The sequence below is a fragment of the Strix uralensis genome, chromosome 25 (genome assembly GCF_047716275.1).
Source record: "Strix uralensis isolate ZFMK-TIS-50842 chromosome 25, bStrUra1, whole genome shotgun sequence".
In the NCBI taxonomy this organism is placed as follows: Eukaryota; Metazoa; Chordata; class Aves; order Strigiformes; family Strigidae; genus Strix; species Strix uralensis.
In genome coordinates, this window is record NC_133996.1 from 4249529 (window position 1) to 4271109 (window position 21581).

A 21581-nucleotide genomic window follows, 5' to 3' on the forward strand; every position below is an offset into this window, starting at 1 on the left:
TCCTGTGCTGCCCCCTTTGCCCCACACCCCTTCTTGCACTAGCACCCCCACTCCCACGTTCCCCCCTTCCTGCTCCCCCCTGCTCTGCAGCAGCACCTGGCTTTGTAGGGCACCCCTTCTTCCACTAGCACCCCCCCACTCCCGTGCTCCCCCCATTGCTCTGCACCCCTCCTTGCATTGCACCCCCTCCTCCACGCACCCCCTTTGCCCTGCACCCCCTCTTGCACTAGCACCCCCAGCTCCTCCCGCCCGCTCCACAGCAGCACCCGGCTTTGTAGGGCACCCCTCTTCCACTAGCACCGCCCCCCCTTGCTCCCCGCTTTGCCCCGCACCCCTTCTTCCACTACCACCCCCCGCATGCTCCCCGCTTTGTCCTGCATCCCCTGTTGCCCTGCACCCCCTCTTCCACTAGCACCCCCCGCGCTCCCTCTTCCCGCCGCACCCCCTCCTCCACTAGCACCCCCCGCGCTCCCCCCTTCTCCCCGCACCCCCTCCTCCACTAGCACCCCCCGTGCTCCCCGCTTCCCCCCGCACCCCCTCTTCCACTAGCACCCCCACCCCCCCCGCAGGCCGCCCCATCCTCCGCGGCCCCCCCCGCCCCGCCGCCCTCCTCCTCCTCCTCCCGCCGCCGCCGCCGCCGCTGCCTCCGCCCCTGCCTCCTCCCCGCGGCCGCTCGGTGGGATGTGCCCCGGCGCCGCGGCCGCCCCAGCTGCGCTCCGGCTGTCGGCGGGGCGGCTCCAGCCCCACGCCGCCGGCGGGCCCCGCCGCCCGCCCGAGCCCCCCGAGCCCCCCGCCGCCCCCCGCCGCCATGGGCACCGCGGCCCTGCGCGCCCTTCCCTGGGCCCTGCTGCTGCTGGGGCCGCTGCTACCCGGCCAGGGCTTGCAGGGCCAGCCGGGCCCGCCGTCGGGGGGTGAGATCGGGGGCTTCACCCCCGCGCCCCCCGCCTCCGCCCAGGAGATTCATCCGCTGAACAAGCAGCCGGCCAACGGCTCGGGCGAGGGGCACGCCAAGCCCCGCAAAGCCTTCCCCGTCCTGGGCATCGACTACACCCACGTCCGCATCCCCTTCGAGATCTCCCTCTGGATCCTGCTGGCCTGCCTCATGAAGCTGGGTAGGTCGGCGGCGTGGCGGCGGGGTCCCGGGGGAAGGGCACCGGGGAGGGACCCCCCCAGCACCCCGGGGAGGGACCCCCAGCTTCATGGTTCTGGCAACCCCGAGCATCCTAAGGAGGGGCCCCCCGGAAGCATCCCAAGGAGCAACACCCCCCCCCCCCCCCGAGCATCCCAAGGAGGGACCCCCCAGAGCATCCCAAGGAGTGACCGCTCCCAGAGCATCCCAAAGAGGGACCCCCGGAGCATCCCCGGAGCATCCCAGGGTGGGACCCCCCCCGCCCCCCCCAAGCATCCCAGGGCAAATCCCCCAGCACATTCTATGCGACCTCTCAAGCACCTGGGGTGGGGGTGGGCACCGCTCTCCCCGCGACCTTGGGTCTCTGCCCTAGGCCTGGCAGGCAGAGCAGCAGCACCCCAACCCCTTTGCTCGGGTGGGACTCGCTGGTCTCGCCGGCCGGCAGCGGGGCTGAAGGTGCTCCCCGACCCCTGACCATCCCCTGCTTGGTCCAGGTTTGCTTTCCTCCCTTTGGCACTCCGGCAGCAGCAGGGAGGAAGCATCCGGTTGGTTTCTTTGCTTCCTTTTTCAACCACACATGCCTTTTGTAACCTTGGAGAAGTCACTTAAAAATCTCCTAGTGCTTCAGCCTCCCCTTCCTCCCCCTCCGCAGCAAACCAGGGTGAGCAGCTACCTCTGCTGCAAAGCGTCCGGAGGATTCCTGCGTTAAAGATAACAAGCATCAGGGGCCAGCAGGCTGGGAAAAGTCACCCGCTACGATGACCCACTCTAGGAAAGCACCAGTCTGTTAGGGCGGGTGTTGTTGACAAAGTGTTTTCCAAACTTCTGCAGCTGCATCAATACCAACCGAATCACCCAAAAGCGTGTGACGTGATGCAACTGCTCCGCGCTCGCTGGCACCGGCGTGCCGGACCCGGCCTCCGGCAGTGCAGAGGTCGAGTTGGCCCCGGTCCCGTCAGTGGCGATAAAGCCAAGAGGGCAGGTGAAACGTTTGCCTGTTCCTGCCTTAGAGCGGGTGATGGGAAGGAAGGGAGCTCTGTGTTCCTTCATTTTGCTCCAAAATTACCATCAGCGATTTAATAACGCTAACAGCAGCGCTCTTTATGGAGCACTCCAGCTTGCTGATTGAGATCTTGCTTTGGGAGCTTTTTTAAGCTGGTGCCTGTTGGAAACTGAGCCCTGTCCTGGCCCAGAGGGGTCTGAGACCACCAAGAGTCCAGATCCTCCCTGTCCAGTTTTTCCTAAAAATATCTCATCCCCTTCCCAGCCTGCTGTGAGCGTGCGTAGGCAGGTAAAGCCCCATTTTCACAACCCTTCCTGGATGTTTTATTTACATGTAGGCACAGGAGTGCCAACACTTCAGACCCGGAGGCTTCCTGCCTCTCTGGGAGACAAGTGGTTGGGGCAGAGTGGAACCAGGCGGGATCTGTGGGGTTTATCTCTTCCCGACTTTGCCCAAAATGATTTAAGTCATGTTTAGCTCGGAGGTGCCTCACCGTAGGAAACCCAGTCGCGAAATCTCCTTTCTCAGGGCTCACCCAGCGCGTGTTAAGCGACCTCTGCTAGCTGTTCGGGGCTATTGCACTGCGTTTTCAGTCCTCCTGCCTCGCAGAGCAAAGAGTGATGAAATCAGAAGTATCTGTGCGGAAGCTGCTGGAGAAAGGAGGGGCTAACAGCGCTGGCCTGCGGCCCTGCTCGGGGCGTGCTTTGAAAAACCGCCGCTGGAAAGCACCAGAATGGGCAGCGGAAAGCGGTTCCCTGGGGACGTATGTGATGGGGGACACGGGGGCATCGCTGCCCACCGGCTGCCCCCCTCCCCTGGGCACCCTCCGTCATCGGCGCTGCGCTGGGTCGCTGCCTGAAGCTGTTTCTGCCACCCTTGCCTGAAGTTAGGGCTCGTTTGTGCTGCGGGAAAAGTTATTTCTGGCGGTGAGCTGAGCCCCGTCGGTTCTTACGTGTTAAAAGTATTATGCAAGACTGCGTGTTTAAGGGGTGTATTTTAGGAGGAGCTGCCTTGCAAGTTTGGCAGGGGTCCTCTGGAGATGGCAGGTGCTCTGCAGAGCTCCAGGGATGCTGGTTATGCCAAAATCCACACCTTGGGTTACCTACACCTCTAACAGGGGCTTCGAGAGTGGAGCGGTCCTGGGGCAGCCTTTTCCTTGGCCTTCTCTCCAGGGTTTTGAAGGGGATAGCGTTGCTTGTTCATGGTGTCTTGACATGTAGTTCCCAAGTTGCTGGTACAGCTGAATATTCAGGCTCCCTCTGCTCCTGACCTGCAAAAATGTCTCACTGCTCAGTATCTAAATACCGGCCCGGTCGATCCTGCCCTGGATCAGAGGATGTTGTTCAGGAGCAGCAAAATGTGCTTTTTTTAACCCAGGGATAAGCTCTTACACAACCGGGCACTGCTGCACGCCTGTGCAGTACAACCTGTGACGGCAGGATGGGGCACACACATCTCCAGGCTCCCTAAACCGGCCAGGGTTTGGAGCATCCAGTTTCCATGTAGAGGGGAAGGGGAATGACGAGCAGAACAGGAATTTGTGGCACTTTCTTTCTCCCCCCCCATCCTGTTAGTGTGCATCGGGGTAACCCTGCAGGGGACAAGCATCTTTTCTCCAAGAGTGGGAATTTGTGCAGCATGGGCTGTGCATGACAGCTTGGCACCCCCTGATTTCCCTTCCCCAGCTTCGGATGCCCCTTTGCTGGGTTAGGGCTGGTGATTGAGCCACATGTTGCTGCAAAACTGAGTCTTCAACCCTGTGAATTGCTTGTGGGTGTCATCCGCTGGTGTAGTGCAGGGTGACAATGTAGAGGAGCTCAGAAGTGCTTACAGGGCTCTTTTCTGGGCCAGGAGAAGCAACCTGACCCTTGTCCCATTGCTCCATTTCCCCTCATCGCTCTTGATGCCTTAGACAGCTATTCAGGCTTAAATGAGTCCCGGCATTGTCCCTTGCAGGTGATTTACCCTCTCTCCAGCAGCTCTAACTGCGAGTTTGTTTGGGGAATCAAAGGTGTGAGTTGAGCCCTTCCCCTCTTGATGCAGTTTTTGTAAAATGCCTCAAAGGATGTTGGTTCCTGGAGGATTCACCACCTGACAGGGGGGTGGCTTTCTGGGACAGAGGAACTTGTCACACCAGCATGTCCTGCAGGCGTGGGCTGTTTCTGCTTTGCTCGTCCCAGTAGAGAAAGGGAAGACTGGTGCTGGCTGCTTTATTTAATACTCACGTGGTATTTTAAGACTGTGGGAAAGGAGGCGGTAAGGGACAGCTACAACCACACCTTTCCCAAGCTCCACCAGCTACGTGCAGACCCCATCTGGTGATGGCTTGACTTTGCCAGTAAAAGTGGAGAAGCCTTCATGGCTGAGGGTTGCAACCAGACTTTCTCTCAACTTGTTGCATTGCTGCAGAAAGTCAGACCTTCGTAAAATATCCAAATCAGAAGCCCTCTGTGCCCGTCTCCAAGGTTTTACAAGGATATTGTAAGGGTTTCCTCCGCGCCGTGCCCAAGGAGTGGTAGGGAGGAGGCTGGGGAGTTTCTCAGCACAAGAACTGGTTTCCTGACTCTGAGGACTGACCTTTCGGCTCACATGGTTCCAGGAGACATTCAGGGGAATTCAGGTTTGATTGTAAATATGTTTCTGTCTCAGGAGAAAGGAAAGGAGTGAGTCAGGAATGTAGATAACAGACTGGCTAGCAGTCCCTTTGCTGGCTGTGTGGACACAGGCTGGAGCCCAGTGGTCAGAGCTTTATTGCAAGCCACCAGCTCTTACCCACCTTGGAGAAGTGTTGGGGTTACCTGTGTCTCCAAAACACATTTCAGGCCCTACCTTCTAAAGCAGAAAAGCACAGAGGTCATATTTCCATCCTGCATTAGGAGCCGCCTTCGATCGAGGCATGCCCTGTCGTCTGTCTGCGGGGCCGTCTGTCTGCACCAAACAGCTCTTCAGCATCCGAGAGCTTCCCAGCCTCCTTGGAGCACCCGGGCCATTCCACCCCGCAGCTCAAGTGCGTAGTGGGGGCTTGATCTTCTATGTGTCCACGCCGGAGACTGCTGCGGAGGGTCCCTGTGAGGCACTACTCCATGGCTGAGCTCTCTTAGCCTGCTTTTGCTCGCTGATGTGCGCTAGACGCTAGCTCGCTGCCTGATGCGGCGCTCCAGTTGGGGTTGGAGCCTGTAGCAATCACTGAGTCATTGCTCTGTCTCTTCTTCCCCCTTCGCAGCACTTGCCTTTTTCGTGTGTCTGGGTTGGGGCTGTTGTCTGGGGTGTTCCCCCTCCCTCCAGACTGTCTGACAGCAGCCAGCGCCAACCTGGTATTTGCAGAAAAATCACCACTGTGTGGTTGTCGGGCTGGTGTAAAGCGAGCCGGGGAGAGAGTCTGTGCTAAGCGAGCAAAAAGGGAGCCCAGAGCTGTGGGCAGCGGTGTGTTATGCTGCTGCTTTGGGGGTTGTTTGGTGACACATCTCAGCCTGGTTTGCCAGGCACGGGGCATCCCAACGTCAGGCTCCAGTGTCAGTGGTTGCCTTTGGCCACTACCAACCGTCCCCATTGCTGCTGGTGTCAGGAGGAACGAGATTAAGGAAGTTCCCGGTGCCTGCGGGCTGGTGATAGGAGCTGGGAAAAGAAGAGCAAAACATGATGGATGCAAGTGGGGTTGTGGAGCCTGGCAGAGGCTCTGGGCATGGCTCCTGCACTTGAAGGAGCAGGGACGATTTCAAAATTGTCAAAGAAACATTTTTAGAGGCTGGCAGCGGCTGGCTGGCAGTGACATTTGGGTGCTAAAACACTTGGGTGCTTTTCAAATGCTTTTAGCAGCCCACATCCTTCCCCTGAAACTTTGGAGGGGCCACCCCAGAGGTCTTACAGAGACCTGTGAGTCAGGGACTCGAAGATTTCTTTGGGTGAGGAGTGATAAGCAGGGTAAGAAACTTGTTGCGGTGGTGGCACAGGATGCAGGAACTGGATCTTGAGACCAGACGTGGCAAAAAAACCCCAGAGCAAAGCCACCAGCCTGGGGACACTGGTGCCACCTGCAAGGGTTGGAAAGGGGACAGCAAAGAAGCGTTTGAAGACGTGCGTCACCCCAGCTTTCATCATCCTGCTAGAAACACGGGTGTCTGACGTACGGGATGTGTGCGCCGGAGGTTATCTCTGTTGTCCTTCTGCCACCACAAGGTTGGCTTCTTTCTCTTGGGCGCCAGGCAGGGCTGTGCCGGGCAGGCTTCGCTGGGGATGGCCGTCGGCAAAGCTTGGCTGGTGGGAAGAGCTGCTGGAGGTTTCGTGGGCTGTTTCATCTGGATATGTGGGACTGGTTGATGCGGATTCCCTCACTGAGCCAGAGGGAAATGTTTGTCTTAAAACCTGCCCGCTCGCAAGCGGCAGCCCTGGATTATTTCATGCGTGGGCTGCAGATACCAAGGTGGAGTGTGGTCTGAGATCCCCCAGATGCTTCCCTGTTTGTATCGGTGAGCTGGTGGCTGTTCTGCAGGGGAACTGAGGCTTGATGAATAACTGTCAGCAAAGGATTTTGAAATACAGATGCAGCTGTTGCCACAAAAGTGTAAATTGTCATGATAATGAATTTAAACAGCCTCTTCTAATGCAGACTTGTTGCGTTCCCGCTTCCTTATTGGGGAATGATTCAAACACAGGCTGTGGTTTCCCTTTCTGTCTGCTTTGCCATCTCAGAAAGAACAGCCACAGCATTTTTTTTCCTCCCTGGTCTGCCCGTTGCTGGTGTGTGAGCAAAAAACCATCCAAACTCTCTCCTCCATGGATCTGAGAAAACCATTAGATTAATTAGGGCTGGAAGAGTGAAAGGTTCCTGCTGTGAAATACGGGATACTGATGGAGTGGGAAAAACTGAACACATCTGTAATCACAGCCCATACCTCCCTGGTGAGCCCTAATGTCCATTAAAGCAGAATTACGCTCGGTTTGCAGCCATGGCTTTGCTCCCCCCAGGGACCTGTCACCCGCGGCAGTGCCCACTTCTGCTTTCTGGACCTTGAGGCCACTCAGGAACTGAAGCTGTTGTTCCATCCCGTTAATTAACGAAGGCTTGGGACACCTCATGCCGGGTGTCAGGGACGGGCTGGCTTCCTGCACAGTCTGCAGGTGGAATTTGGGATGTGGGTGTTGACTTGCTGAGTCCTGCAACGGCCAGAGCCCAGATGGGTGATGGCCTGGCTTTCGGGGAGATGCCGTGAAGTTGCCCTGAGACCTCCAACAGAGCTGAGGTGGTTTGTGGGGTAGGAGGAGAACATGCCAATATTTGGCCTGTTTGGTTCGTGTCCTTCATCCCAAATTGCCCAGGGACCCAGCTGTGGCTTGTCCACAATACTCAGAGATGCTGGAGTTGCCTTGGGAATTAGTGGGGTGGAGAACGAGTCTTTTGTCTGCAATTAGTGTGGCTAAATAGAGTCCTTTGGGGTTTTAGAATTACACGTGGGAGAAGGGGAAACTGGGTGGTGGTGGAGGGAAGGGGAGAGGGTTGTTCTTTGGGTGACAAGTGTGTAAACCTGTGGCACTGAGGGACGGGAGCCCCTCTTCTGCAGAAGAGAGACAGACATCTCAAAGGCACTTGCATAAACCAGAAGCTCATTAGGCTTGCAAAAGAGAATTTTGTTAGCATAATCCTTTCCCTTTTCCCTCCTGCAAGTCCTGGGTTGTGGCAGTAGACTGCAGAGATGATGGGGGTTGTAGAGACTGTCCCAGGGTCATGTAGGAGTTGGTCCTTTACTAGAGCATTGTTGGAGCTGTGGGTACTTTAAAAGTAAGCAATAATGAGGATGAATTACTGCAGCTGCCTCGTAAACATTTGATTTTTTTATTATTTTTTTTTCTCTTTTGGGTCCCCAAGGCTTAATTTGTTCAAATAAAAACTGAACTCCATCCGGAATACTCTGTGAAAACACAGCCTTGCCGAGCGGAGACGGAGCTGGGATACACCGCTCCCCTCCGCTGGCTTCGCTGGGCTGCCTGGGTTGTCAGCAGTTTCTTCTTGCCTGTCGGGGCTCAAAGCTGCTGGGTAGGTTTGATGACAGCCTCTGTGTTTTGAAATCTGGGCTGGCCAGCTTCAAAGGGAACAGCAGAGGAGCAGGGAAGTTGTGGCGATGGTTCGACTTGGACCAAGTATCGATGCTTGGTCCTCTTGCTTCATGGTGCCGGCCCGATATACCGCCCTAGGCAAGCTGTGTGATTGCCGTCTATTCCACGTGGTGTTTGATATCTTGCTTATCTTTCTAATTTTTCAATGTCTTCCAGTTGTTAATTGAGGGATGGCTATCTTGTCATGTTTTGTTCTTCTGCTTTTTCCTCGGGCAGAAGAATCTGTGTGTTTCTGCTTGGGAAGGAAGAAGTGAAATTAAAATCTCTACAGACAAGCATGCACACACACGTTGCTGCGTGTTTTTTTCAGAAGAGGCGAGATCAAAGATTGATGATTGCTTGGAGTGGAGTGGTGAGAATAAATTTGGTGGTGTGTCACCTTTGGTGGTACATCACCCCATGGCTTGGGGTTCCTTCCCCAGAGAGCTTGACCCACCTGCGTGATGGATTTGTTAGGGGCAGGACTGACCAAAGGCTCGTTTGAAGTTGGGGTGATGTTCTGAGATCCCCGAGCAGAAGGTTGGAGAATGCAAAGTACTCTTTGTAATCGGAAGAGAACAAACGCGTTTCCTCGGGTTGCCCAGGAGTGACTCACAAACGTCATAGCATCTTTGTCTCCAGAAAGTCACAATGCAATCAACCTCGAGGGACAGCTGGTAGGGAAATAATTCTCCTCTCTCTATCAAGCCTGCAAGACGCACATTTGCAGAAGCAGACTCCCTTTTGCAGTGGGTTTTTTTCAGTGCCTGGAATTATTCTGCATTTCAGAGTCATGCCATGCTAAGTCTTAACGATGTATTTGGAGAGAAGGCAGTTTCCCACCCCGACGCTGGAGATTTTAACAGCACAAATGCCACAGGCGCAGAGTTAAGCACACACAGGCCTTTAAAGAGAAGAGCTGGTGTATCCAGCCCTGCTAGTGCCTCAGTTTCCCTTGGGAGCGCTTTTCCCACAGCAGCCTCGGTCCCTGGGGGGGTTGTTTTGCAACGTACGGGCTCCTCTCCTGTCTGTGAAGTGCTGCGTAGAGGAGAGAGCGTCTGCTCCCAGGAGCCCTTCTGTTAGCTTGGCTGGGTGTGAAATAGCATCGCCTGCATCCCGGCTGAGGGGGGACGCTGGAAGGCTGAAATGGCGTCTGATGGGGACGGCTCTCCAGCCCCCGGCTCTCACTGGCGCTGCAGTTAGCTGGTGGGGTCTCCACGTGCCGGCAGCTCCTGCCAAAAGCTGGGAAAGAGGCAGAGGTGACTGCGTTGGCTCTCGACTTGCCGCTGGCGTATGCTACGAGTGGTGTTGCTTTGTCTGGATTTGCAAAGCCCGGTAGTAATCAGTGATAATTGCAATTACCTCCTCCCTCCTGTTGGAGTGGAAACCAACAGGTTATTTCCTGAAGAGCTTTTGTTTGTCTTTCCTGCCCCTGTTCCCGGTAGGAAATCTGCCCTTCCTGGGAAGGGCAATTGGCATTGCTCTGCCTGGGGAATTTGTCTGTGGTCACCTCGGGCTGGCTCAGCTTTAACTCTTCCTGAGGCTTCGCGAGCCAGGAGGAACCATGTATTAAATGCTGTGCCATGAGGGTAAGGGCAAGGAGCTGGGAGAGCAACTGGAGCCTTATTTTGGGTGACCACATTGTAGCCTTGTTTTGGGTCACCGGGTGCTGCCTCTCCACATCACCTTGACTACCTTCTGCTCCAGAACAATACAATATCTGCATTAAACAGCGTGAAGTTTAGCTTTGCACCATGCAGAAAGTAACTCAGAGGGTTTTATTGTAGAAATCCCCCAGCTTGAGGCAGACATGCTGTGCTGACCCCTCCTAGCCCAGCTATTCATGGCATCCAGTGGGCCTTGTGACAGCTGAAGCAATCTGGGAAGAGCATGGCTAGTGAGAGTTATGTTTAGCTCCTGGCCCCTTTCCCTGGAGCTGGAGCAGTTTTTCTAGACCTTTATTTTATTAGGCCTCCTCCAAATGTGCAAGTTCAGCTGCTGTTGCTCTTCTGATACTTTAGAAGGATATAAACCTGGATGAGGATGCTTTTGTCCTATAGAAAACTCATTTTTCCAGGGTAAATGAGCTGTGTCAGGAAGAGCCCAGCCTTGCTGGCTTGGCTGTGGGATACACCTATCCAGAAATGGTGGGAAAAAGTCAAAGTGAGTCTTGGAGCAACAGCAGCAGCAATTTGCATGGCAGTTTGTCCTCGTGTACCTCCGTACCTGCGTGCCCAGCTCCTGCTGGGTGAATGCCACAGGCTGGTAAAGATTCATACGGTCCCACCTTAGAAAAACCATGCATGGAGCACGCCTGAAGGCTTTAAACAGGTTTGCTAATCTCAGCCTGTGGTCTGGGAGCAGCCTTGTAACATGCCCGTTAGAGGAATGTAGTCATCAGGGATCGGGGTTACCGGCGTACCCGTGAGTCACCAGAGATTTTTAATAGCCAGCTTGGCACGTAATGCCAAACCCTCAACCGGTTTCTCAAAGCTCCTCTGGAGGAGAACGTTGGGTTTTGCAGCATCTCATTGTGGGGCAGCTCTGGAGCTGGAGAGAGGTGGAGGAGAGCTGCTCTGCTCACAGCTGCGCACAGCTGGATCTGGAAGAGTTTCTTCAAGATGCCATGGAACCAAGCCTTGAGGCTTCCCAAGCCATCACTGCTGCTCCATCACCAGCTCCAGCTGGCTCTGTGTTTTCCTCCCTGTTTAAAATGCTGTAGCTGTTGGGTGACAGTCCAAGGCGCCGTGGGTTTCTCAGTCTTTAATGGCAATTAGGTTCTTCTTAATGTCTGCTTTTCTTGCAGGCTGCCCTTGGCTTTTCTTCTCGTTTGAAGGAGAAACATTATTTAAACATGGGACTGGAAATTGGGAGCTGCTGGGTTCTCACGCCAACTCTCACGCCATTCACTTGGGGACTTGGGCAAGTCCATTTAATGCCTTTTGTCTCTCATTTCCTTTTTACAGCTGGGAGGAAATTAATACCAGCTCTGTAAAAGACTCCCAATTGATCTGTTAATTTCTTGTGAGTGCTTCAGAGATAAAATGAGGGTACGTGCTTTTGCTGTATCGGTTCTCCCTGCTCTATTCAAGTGTTTCTACTAAACGCCTGTGTCCATGGATTGTCACGGCGCATTACGGTAGTGTACGGGCAACTTCTCCTGCCGGGAGGCTGATGCTGCCCTCCCTGTCCTCCCCGGAGTTATCACCAGCGCTCTCTTAACCCAGCCAAGGTGCCGTTGGGCGAGTGGCAGGCTGTGGTCTGTCCCAGCCTGGGCAGAGGGGGATGTTGGTCCCAAAAAGCTGCTGTTTGATGGTCACTTCCCACACCATGAGCCCTCGGGGACATCTGCCTGCACGGATGCTCCCTGCGAGCTGCCCGGAGCCTGCCTTTGGGCTGCCTGCTGTGCTGCCGTTTTCCGTTACGTGCGGGGCTGGGCAGGCGTCCTGATGTGAAGTACGTGGCGGGGAAAAAAATGGGCTTTTTAGGGCTTGCCTGTGAGTCGCCAGCTGAATCAGGGGCGGGTGAGTCAAGGGAGGCAGCAATCACTCAGGCCCTGCCCTGCCCTGCCCGTGAGAGCAGCTGCAACCTGGCACTTCTCTGCCTGTTTTAGGAATGTTTTCCTGGACACAGGTCTCCTCCGAATGCGGCTCTTGCAGCAGGTGTCCCAGGTCAAGGCCAGCTCTGCAGGGAGGTGCTGTCTGGGCTGGAACCCTGGGCTGATTCCTAAACCTAAGCCTAAGGCAAGTGAAAGCACAGGTTGGAGTGGTGCAGATGGGGAGCAGGATGACTCCCTTTCCCACTGATGGACGCCAGCGCCACAATTAGAGTTTGCTGCAAGCTGCTCCACGCAGCACAGTGTAGCCAACTGTTTAGTTTGGGTTGATCTTAATTAATTAGTGTATCTTTTAGAATTGGAGGGGGGAGAATTAGGCAGCACTCGAGCTGTTGCTGGCTCGCCTGGCAGACCAGACCTTCTGGGTCAGGGCAGCAAAGCTTAATTGGGAGGAATTGCTGCCGGCTGTTTGGCACTTGTCTGCAAAGTTGCCGGCTCTGTGGCATGAATGTTTGCTGTCTGGTTTGCAGAGCTGCAGGGAAGGCTGGGTGGGTGTTGGACCATGCAAAAGTCTCAGCCGGCTTCCCTGAGCTGTCCCATGCCGGGAAGAGAGAGGGACACAGCCCCTTTCGGATGGGGGAATAGCTGAGCAGGCAAAACACAAACCAAGGAGCAGCCCCCCAGCTTTGTGCTGGAGGGGCGAGCTGGTGCTGAGCCTGGATTGGGCCCCAAGGAAGAGATCTCTCCTTGTTATTGTTGAAGTTCTCTTGGTCTGCGTAAACAGCTTGTTTATAAGTGTATACAGCGGCTTTCTGCAAGGGGGGTCCGCCCATCCTGGCAGGCTGATATCCAGGGTGCCTGCAGATGATTCACAGCTCTCCAGCACGCCTGGGTTTGTTGCATCCTCCTCCCGCTTTGCAGCACTGCAGTGCTGCCATCGAGGCCCCGCAACACCCGCATTTCACTTGACTGCAGCGCAGCATCCTCCTCCCCTGCGACCTTCTTGCAAGGCTCTGGGCAGAGAAAATGAGATTTCCCTTGCCAAGGGGAGCGTTTTGTTTCTGTGGGGGGTGTCAGGGCAGGTAGGGAGCTGGGCTCATCTGCATGCAGCTCCTGACTCCAGCTGCTGCAGGATGCAGTGACGCCTTTGGTTGTGTTCCCCAGGCTGCTCATCTTTTCAGGACTTTTCTGCATCTCCGAATCCAGCCCTACGCTAAAGGAACAACCTTGTGGTTTCCTGGTAGTGCCATCATCATCCTTGGGTATTTCTCTGCTGACGCTGCCTGTGGCTGGGAGGGGGCTGCATTGACAGGGTGTGACGTTTGTGGCACCCCTGCACCCCTTTGGAGCCAGGCAATGCCTGCCACAGCTGCTACGGCCCTCGGCAGCCCTGGGGGTGCTGACCAGGCGCTCCTGGGGGAAGGCAAGGCCCTGGCAGGACTGTGAGGATTAGAGGCACGTTCCTACATGACGCTGCTGCAGGCACTGAGCTACCAGAAGAGGCTTTGCCCTTGCTCGGCTGTGGCCATTGCTGCCTGCGCGGGGCTCGTGGGTGGTGTGGCTCAGCTCCTCTGCGCTCCCAGCTGCGTCGTGCCAGCGGCCGGTGTGGGGAGGTGGGGGAGTGGTACCTGCCTGCTCGCCCTCCCCTCCGTGCCTCACCGTAACGGACCCTTATCACCAGTCCCCACGGCCCTTACTTATCCCAACAGCTAAAATACATGAAATGGCTCTAAATAACTGCTCCCTAAAAGGCTCCAGGCGTGGAATAGCACAGCCTTGCCCCCCCAGACCACCTCTGAACTGGCCTCTCCTTGGTCCCTTGACCTTGCAGAGTGCCAGACCAGCATCCATCTTGCTGATGCCCTGACATCCATCCCCCATGTGCGCAGGGCATGGGGAGCTCTCAGCATCCTCCTGAGGAGGAAGGCTCTGGCTGCAGCTTATTCTCTGTTTATCCTCTTCTGGGGTGTGGGCTTTGCTCCCCGAAAGTGCCCAGGGGACACAAGATCTGGGAAAGGCAAGTGCGTGTCTGCTCTCTCCAGCTGCCTTGGCGGTGCAGGGTGGCTAGACTTGTCTCCCCTCCCATCGAAGGATTTATTTGGGGCCTGCCAGTGGGAACTGGCTGCAAACTGCTGCTGCTACAGGAGGATGGTGCAACTGGGACACTGTCAGACATCGCAGCCGTGCTGCAACCCCCCCCCGCCAGCCCCTCCTGGCAATAGAGATGCAGAGAAGCCGTCTGCCCTTTGCCAGGGATGAAGGGCTCTTTCCCGACGCTGTGATGCTGCGCTGGCGGGACTGCCTGCTTTTGCTAACGTGGCTGTACTTGAAGGGCTTGACCAAGCCAGTTTGCACGAGTCCTTGCAAGGTCTGCAAGGGCCAGGCCACTGCAAATTATCAGTTGCTGTGACTGACTGGCTGAACTGCAGCGAGGCTGTTGCACGCTGGTACCTGACAGTGTCTGCTTTTTGTTCTGTAGCTTTCAGGTTTTGACTCATTCGTGGGCTGGCCCGATACTATCAACGCTGTTCTTATCTTCTGCAAAGCAGGCAGGGTCCAGGCAGGTCACCTTCTCATGCACGCCTGCCTCGCCGTAGGCGTTAGGGCTGAATACACGAGATTGAGTGAGCTGGAGGCTGTACCAGGCGGCTCTCGCTCTCCTGTCGCAGGAAACTCTTTCCATTTGCCCCCAGTTTGTTTGCAGTATTGGGGGGAAGAGAGGGAAAACAAGGGGCAATTCAGCGGCTGTTTGAACAAGGTCTGTAGGCAAGGGGGACAGTAACGTCACACCAAGAGAAAATAAACCCGTCCTTCGGCAACTAGCAACGGGTCTTAATGGTTATTGACGGCAGCGACGCAACTTGCAGGGGTGTTGTGTGCAATCCAGCTCAGAGCTGAGGTCTGGGAGTTGGTACGATGGCAGCCGGGCTGAGCTGGGCACCTTGCGTTGGGGTGGACAGACCCGGCACAGGGCTTCGTCTCCCTCCCCACCTGCATCCCGTGCGGACGTGCCCTGCTTAAAGCAGACAAAATGGTTCTACTCGATCCCTGCTTCTTGCAGACTGAAGATGTCTGGAGGCTGCAGTGCTGGATGCTCGTGAATTTTAACCTGAGTCCTGCGCATCAGGCTGGTCACAGCCCCCTGCCCGCGGGCTGCTGGGGTACACAAGCATGATCCCCAAAATGAGGGCTGGGTGTCTTGCTTTTCACTTCTCTCCCTGTCTTTGCTTTGCACACCAAGCCCATGGTGAGGTTTGGGTGGGTGCCGGCTGTGTGGCCCCTGTGTGGTATCTGCATTAACTCAGTGAGTCACAAAAAGCAGTATAAATTAATTACCTTCCTGGTTCTTGGCTTTTCTTTGTAATTAGCGACAAGAAAATAATGAAGCTTGAATGAAACATTTGGTTTAATCTGAGGAAATTGTTTTGCTTAGGAGCTCTTTCTGTACCTGTATCTTTAAAAAAAAAAAAACCAAGTCAACTTCTAACCAGGAAATGTCATTTTGGGGTGGAAAATTAAAGCTTTTCCATTCTGGACATTGAGGCCATTGAATTCTTCTCTTAGAGGTTGCCCCAACCAACCCAAATTGCTGAAATCAACCCAAAGAGAGCTGCAGGAGAGCACCTGGGAGACGGGGACCTGCATTAAACCCCTGCCTGCTCCGTGGTGAAGCAGAAAAGGGGTTGGCAAAGCCAAAGCTGTGTCAGGACCCCGCACGTGCCGTCCCAGCGGGGTGGCTGCCGGAGCGAGCCACGCTGGTGCTCGGTAGAGCTGGAACCTCAGGGCAGATGATGACGTTGGAGCTTGCGAGACGCAATGGATGTAATTTAAGTATCATGGTTTTACCACCTCCCCTTGCAGGGTGACACGAGCCGTGGCCTCGCTCTATTTTTAGGTGTAAATCACCAGCTATTTAATTCCTTTCTAGCAAGTTCAATTTTCATCCCCTTCCCGTGAGACTTCCCCATTACAGCTGGGACCCGTGCCGGTGCCGGGCGCGTGCAGCTCTCTCTCTGTGCCCTTCCCAAGGCTCCTCGCTCCCTGTCTTTGCTGGCAGGTCGATGGATCCGGCTCCGTTTTACAAGGGACGCTGCACAGCGGGGCTGAGACACGCTCCCAGCAGCTACAAGACATCCCACGAGGGTTGTGCTGGAGGCCACCAGCAATCAGCAAAGCCTGGCTGATCTTTGGGCAACTGTAGCAGCAGCCAATGGTCAGGAGGGGAAAGAGAAATCCGGCGACTTTTTTTGGGAGGAAAGGGGATAAATGGAGAGAAGCTGCAGCCAAAATCTGTGAGCCTGAAGTGGGTTTTCCCCTGGGAGCCAGTTGAAAAACATTCTGCTCCTGCGTCACCATCCTCACAGGGCTTTAACCCTACCAGGGGCTTAGCCCCACATCTTTGACCCTTTACCACTGCACAATAGAGAGCGTGAACACCAGGTCACGGTGGTCTTGGTGCTTTGCAGACCTTGGAGTCCAGCCCCAGCCCTCCCCCTCCCCTGCTGTTTCTTCTAAGTGGAGAAAAAAGAAGGGGATGGTGCTGGGTAATGGCTTTGCGGATGACTAGTCCCCGTGGATGGTGACACATCAGTGACTTTCTGGCTCATCCAGCAAAGCATCCACGTGTCAGGGCTGCCCGTGGTCCCTGTGTCCCACGGGAGCGTGGGAAGGTGTTTGCACCTTCCTACATCCCTCACCGCTGGGTTGATGGATTTGGTGACGATGCAGGGCTGCTGCGTCTCTGCATGGCCCACCCAGACCCCGCCAGCCCGGTGTCCTAAAGGGTTAAAGTGGCCTTTGGAGGGGCCCTGGTGCTGCTGAGACACGTGTGTCTCCTCCAGCCGTACTCTCTGCAGTGTCCTTCAAGAAGGGCAGCCCTTCTGAGCATGCCTGCTCCCCCTCGCTGCCTCCTTCCTGGACCCTGTGCCTTCTCCCGGAGCTTTTCCAGCACCGCAGCACGCTCTGCACCCAAGCCATGCGGCCGCTCGGTCCCACCCTCCAGCCCAAACAAGCACCCATGGGTCCCCCAGGCTGCAGCAAGCGTCACCCGGGGGTCTTCACCACCCCCTCACCCATCTACCGCCTTTCAGAGAAAATCATTCAGGGGGTGGAAGAGCTGCCTAATCCCTGGTTAATAATTGTGTAATTTCTCTCTCGGGGCTGCTGCCTGCCTGCTGGAGCCTGCAGCCGCGCTAATAAACTTCTGAAGCTTGGGAGGATGGGGTGTTTTTGTAACCGTTCTCATTTCTTGTGCCTCCTCTTAGCTAACAAGCATCTTCCTGGAAGCAGCCTGACTTTCCCGCAAGGCTCCCCGCAAGGCTCCCCATGTGTGGGCGCTTGGGAAGCCGGGGTGAAGCCGCAGGAACATCCCGCTTAACCATGAATGTGCCAAGCCCTTCCAGCCATGCCGTGTGCTCCCTGCCCTCCTTCCTCCCCCTGTTTAGCTGGCTCCAACTCAAACACCAACCTAGTGGGTTTTCTTCCCTCCTCCTTCACATTGCTTTTCCTCCTGTGATAGGAGAGGACGTTAATCCCAGCCAAATTCCACCTGCAGCTCTAGGAGGGTGTGATGGCTGATGGCAATCCCAGCTGCATGGTGGCTCTGAGGGCCAGGGGGACCCCACAGTCCCCAGGGCTGGCACGCTGTCTCGTGGTGCAGGCTGCCTCCAGCATTGGCCTTAGATATATTTTTTTAAAATATATAAAAATATTTTTATTTATTTTATTTATCGCCTCAAACACCAGTATTTTTCAGGGCCATGGGGACTGCAGGGGCTCTTACAGCTTTGACTCCAGCAATGTCCCCGTGGTGGGAGCCAGGGTGGGAGATGCCGACGTCTCTCAGAACTGGCCTGGAGCAGGGAAGTGCGTGGAGGCTTTGCCTCCTTTCTTTCATCATAAGTGTTCTTTTGAAGTGTTTGATTAAAAAGTTCTTAAAATGTTATTTCTGCACTGCTTTGAGAGAGGTCTTTAAAATTAGGGGAGCGCTGTCAGAGCTCTGACTAAGCCTGACCTTGGGTCCCATGCCATACGGAGCTGTGTGGGGTGATGGGAAGGGAGAGAAGTCCTGCATGGGTGGGACAGGGAAATGCCATCAGGGAGGGAGGGAGGGGGCCTTAGAGATGCTGTAGGACACAGTGCCTGTGGTCCTCGGAGCTTTCTGTTGTGGGATGAGGCTGGGCTGAGCAAAGGGGGATACTCCCTGCTTTCTTTTGCAGTAGGTTCCCAGCACCGGAGCCACCTCGAGAGCTGTTATTGGTTTGAGAGCTGCAAATCATCTCCTTCTGGCCTTGAGAGAGGGTTTCCAAATTGCTGCGAGCAGCTCAGGGCATGGAGATCGCCTCTACTTCAGCTGCAGTGCAAGAAGCATCACCCCAGGCGAATGCTCGTGTGGGACCCAGCTCCTTTTGACAGCAGTGCTCGCCCAGGGCGGGGATGCTGGGTCTGGGTTGGGTGCCCTTTCCTCCATGTCCCTTCCCTCCATATCCGTTCAGGCTCCTCCTGCCCAGGCTGAGGATGGAAGGAGATCAGATATGGTGGGTTTTGAGTCATTAGGCAGCAAAGGAGCAGACGCTGCTGGATGGAGCGTACGTAATGCCAGGCACAGCATCCGGCCTGTGCACCGGGGCTGCGGTAACCCAGATACAGCTGAGGGAGGAAAGAACCACACGTAGGTCAGAATCTCTCCCAAGCTGTTTGGTCGGGAGTAAATATTTACATGGCACTGCATCCGCCAGCAGCCAGGGCCTTGGGAAATGCAGCCCAGCTCCCCCTTGGTGGGATGGGGAGGAACCTTTAGCAGCTTGAAATGGGAGTCCTCACATTTGGTGGGGCAAAGTCTGAAGACTGAAGGCAGCTCACCATGCTGGGGCCATGCTCATGTGTCTTCATTCAGCTTCCACAACCTCCAAAATACGAGCCTGCTTTCTGCACCTAGGGGCAAAATTAACCTGCCTTGCTGCAGAGTCCAGCAGACACTGGTGGTTCTTGCCACCGCCAAAGTTAGTGAAGGAAAATTCCTGATGTTGCCCTCGATTATCTGCACTTGGATAGAAGTGGCCCCGTGCAAATCTGCTGACATCAAAATGAAGAGAACTGGGGTTCAGAAGCAGCAGAGCAAACTTTTGCAGCATGAGCATTGTCTTGCAACAGCTTTCCTTGCTCAAAATCCCTTTAATTTGAAGGATGGTGATTTCCTCCTGTCCTTCAAGTGCTTAGACTGTGGTTAAAACTGGAAAACCAGTCCCCAGCTCCTTTCTGCCCTAACCCGAGGGAGAGCTGACCACCAGCAGAGAGCAATTCCCATGTCACCTCGCTGGGCCCATGCAATCCGGGGTGCGTGATGTGGGCAAGGAACTGTTTTAATAGGAACTATTAACTTCTGGATTTCCTTTTTGCTTGTTTGCTTAAGCTCTCGGGGTTGATGTTTACTCAACTGGTCTTGCTTTTAATAGTTTCTGTGGTGTTTGATGCTGTTGATAGGGGAACTGCTCCCATGGAGTTTTGTTTTCCAAAGGAAGAAACTCGGGTGACTCCGTGTGCCTAGTGCTGGTGATTTGGGGATCGTGGATCTCTCTCAGGGAAATGGGGTCTCGGGGGACTTCCCTCCTGGTGGGGTTCAGGAAAACCAGCTGAAACCCAGGGGGTGCTTCTCCATGGGAAAAGCTGCTCCACGTGCTCGTCTGCCCGCTCCTGCACATCCCTGCTCATCCTCCGGATGCGGATGTGCCGGAGACCGGGCTGCCTCGTCCCCCGCTACTCCTGCATCACTTGTTTATTCAGGGTGTGCTGGCAGTGGCGTGCTGGGAGTCTCGTACGCCTGGTGCAGGCGCTGCCTCTCCATTACAGCTCCTCAATCCTTAGGGAAGCACTTCCCGTGCAGCTGGCGCAGCCCTCCAGCCAGGGAGACCTCTTAGATGCTGGCTCCTGCCCTTCTGCTGTGGCAAGAGGCACTTGCTGCTTAACAGAGGAAAATGAAGGAGTGCTGAGGGTCTTGCTGTCCCCCCCACCGCCTCCCAGCTCGTACCAGGTTTGCGCTGCTGGCAGAGGATTTGCAGCTCCCACTGCAGTAGCTGAGTCCCAGTTTGCAGCAGGGCCACCACGTTTGGGGACAGGTGGGTGGCAGCATCAGGTACCAGCGCAGGCAGGCAGCACAGGTACCCGCTGTGCAAATAGCCTTTTACCAAAGCAGCTGGGAACAGGAGCCTGGGGGTTATTAAGGCTTATTATTATTATTATTATTAAGGCTATTATCAAGACTTACTCCTCTTCCTGCTGCACCTGGATGTGCCCATGGCCGGGCATTCCTCATCGCCCAGCACCCTGCTGCAGCCTCCTTCTTCCTCCGGGAGAGAAATTCAGGCACGGAGCTGGGATTGGACCAATTTGCCCCTGCCTGGCATCACCCCCACGGCGAGAGCGTTTCTTCCCATTAATCACCCCCACCCCAAAGCGGGATGCCAGCCCGGCACTCGGAGCAGGATCCCAGCAGGATCCCAGCAACAGATTGGTACCGATGGGCTTTCGAGTGCTCTAAAAATACTGAGCGGGGAAAGCAGGGAGTGAAAAATGGCTGAGATTCAGTGAAATCAAAGGCATAATTAACATGCAGCCCATGTGAGTGTATTTTTAGGGCCCCACAAAAAAGCTCTAAAACATTGAATTCACATCAGCGCGCGAATGTTCCAGTTTAATGGGATCCTGGGGCCTGTGGAGAAGAAGTGAGAGATGCTTAATTGTCAGTGTTTGTGTTTTATTCATGATTGAACGTACTTAGCAAGCAAAAACTGATTTGCTGCGGGCTTCTTGCTGCTTGTGTGGCTTTAAACCTTATTCTGGCCAGGGCTGGTGTATGCCAAGACAGGCAACCGCCCGGTGTGCTGGAAGGGCCCGTCGTTCCAGGTGTTTGCAGGGCACGGAAAAGGGATTATCATGTCCCCTCCCGTGGGGAGCTCCCTGCCAGGGCTGCCCTGGGGTGCTCAGCATTTGCGTGGGCTCCGGGGGGGATCAGAGACAGAAGAAAAATCCTGTGTGGGTAAATCAGGTACTGCATCCAGCCCCGGAGGTCCCTGAATGCAGGTGGCTGGACATTGGGAGAGCAGTGGGAGAAAGCTCAGACGCTTCCTATCTGCTCCCGGCTTCCGCTCATGCCTGCACCCAAAGGCCACAGAGCAGTTTGCTCAGAGGTGGGTGCTGCTGCAGCAAAGCCAAGGTAGAAACCAGACTCCTTCCCACATCGCTCCAGCACCCGAGACCTGTCTGAGCTGCCTGGGCGCTGCCAAAACGGTGTGGCTGGAGCATGTGCACGGAGCCTTGGGTGTGATGAATCCTCCGGCCTCTGCAGGGCTGGGCTCACCCATACCAGAGGCAGCACCTGCAGCTCAGGTAGCAGTCTGAGGTCTAATCCTGCCCTCGGCGACCTGCGCGGGGCCGTGGCCAGTACCTGACTCACTGCTGGTCCTTAGGAGGGATTGTGGAAGCAGCTGCTGGATTCATGCGGCACCTTCTCCGCTCGCTGCGCAGGTGGAAGAGGGATGAGCCGGCACCACAGCGCAGATGTGGTCCCTGCAGGCTCGGCAGGGGGGGACGGGGGGGCTCACCGTGACGCAGAGCCGCTCCTGATAGTCAGCGGGATGGTGGCTCGTTGGGGAGGTTTTTTGTTTTTTTTTTTTTTTTAATCTGTTGTGAAACGATGTGCAGATGGCACAGCCGCCCGGCCGGAAGGAACGGAGGAACACGGGATGCCAAGGCAGGGTTCCTTATTTTAAACTGCTTCCCTTGCCAGGGAACAAATGTGCCTCACT

General features: G+C 55.5%; 1 protein-coding gene across 1 annotated transcript in view; it reads left to right on the forward strand.

Annotated features, from left to right (window-relative positions):
* The first annotated feature begins 730 nt into the window (after positions 1-730).
* Positions 731-21581, forward strand: part of SLC9A1 (solute carrier family 9 member A1) — a 31576-nt gene continuing 10725 nt past the window's right edge. The window contains exon 1 of the mRNA XM_074894321.1: positions 731-1112. Coding sequence (XP_074750422.1) covers positions 809-1112 — 304 coding nt within the window. The 5' untranslated portion in view covers positions 731-808. The remainder of the gene's footprint in view (positions 1113-21581) is intronic.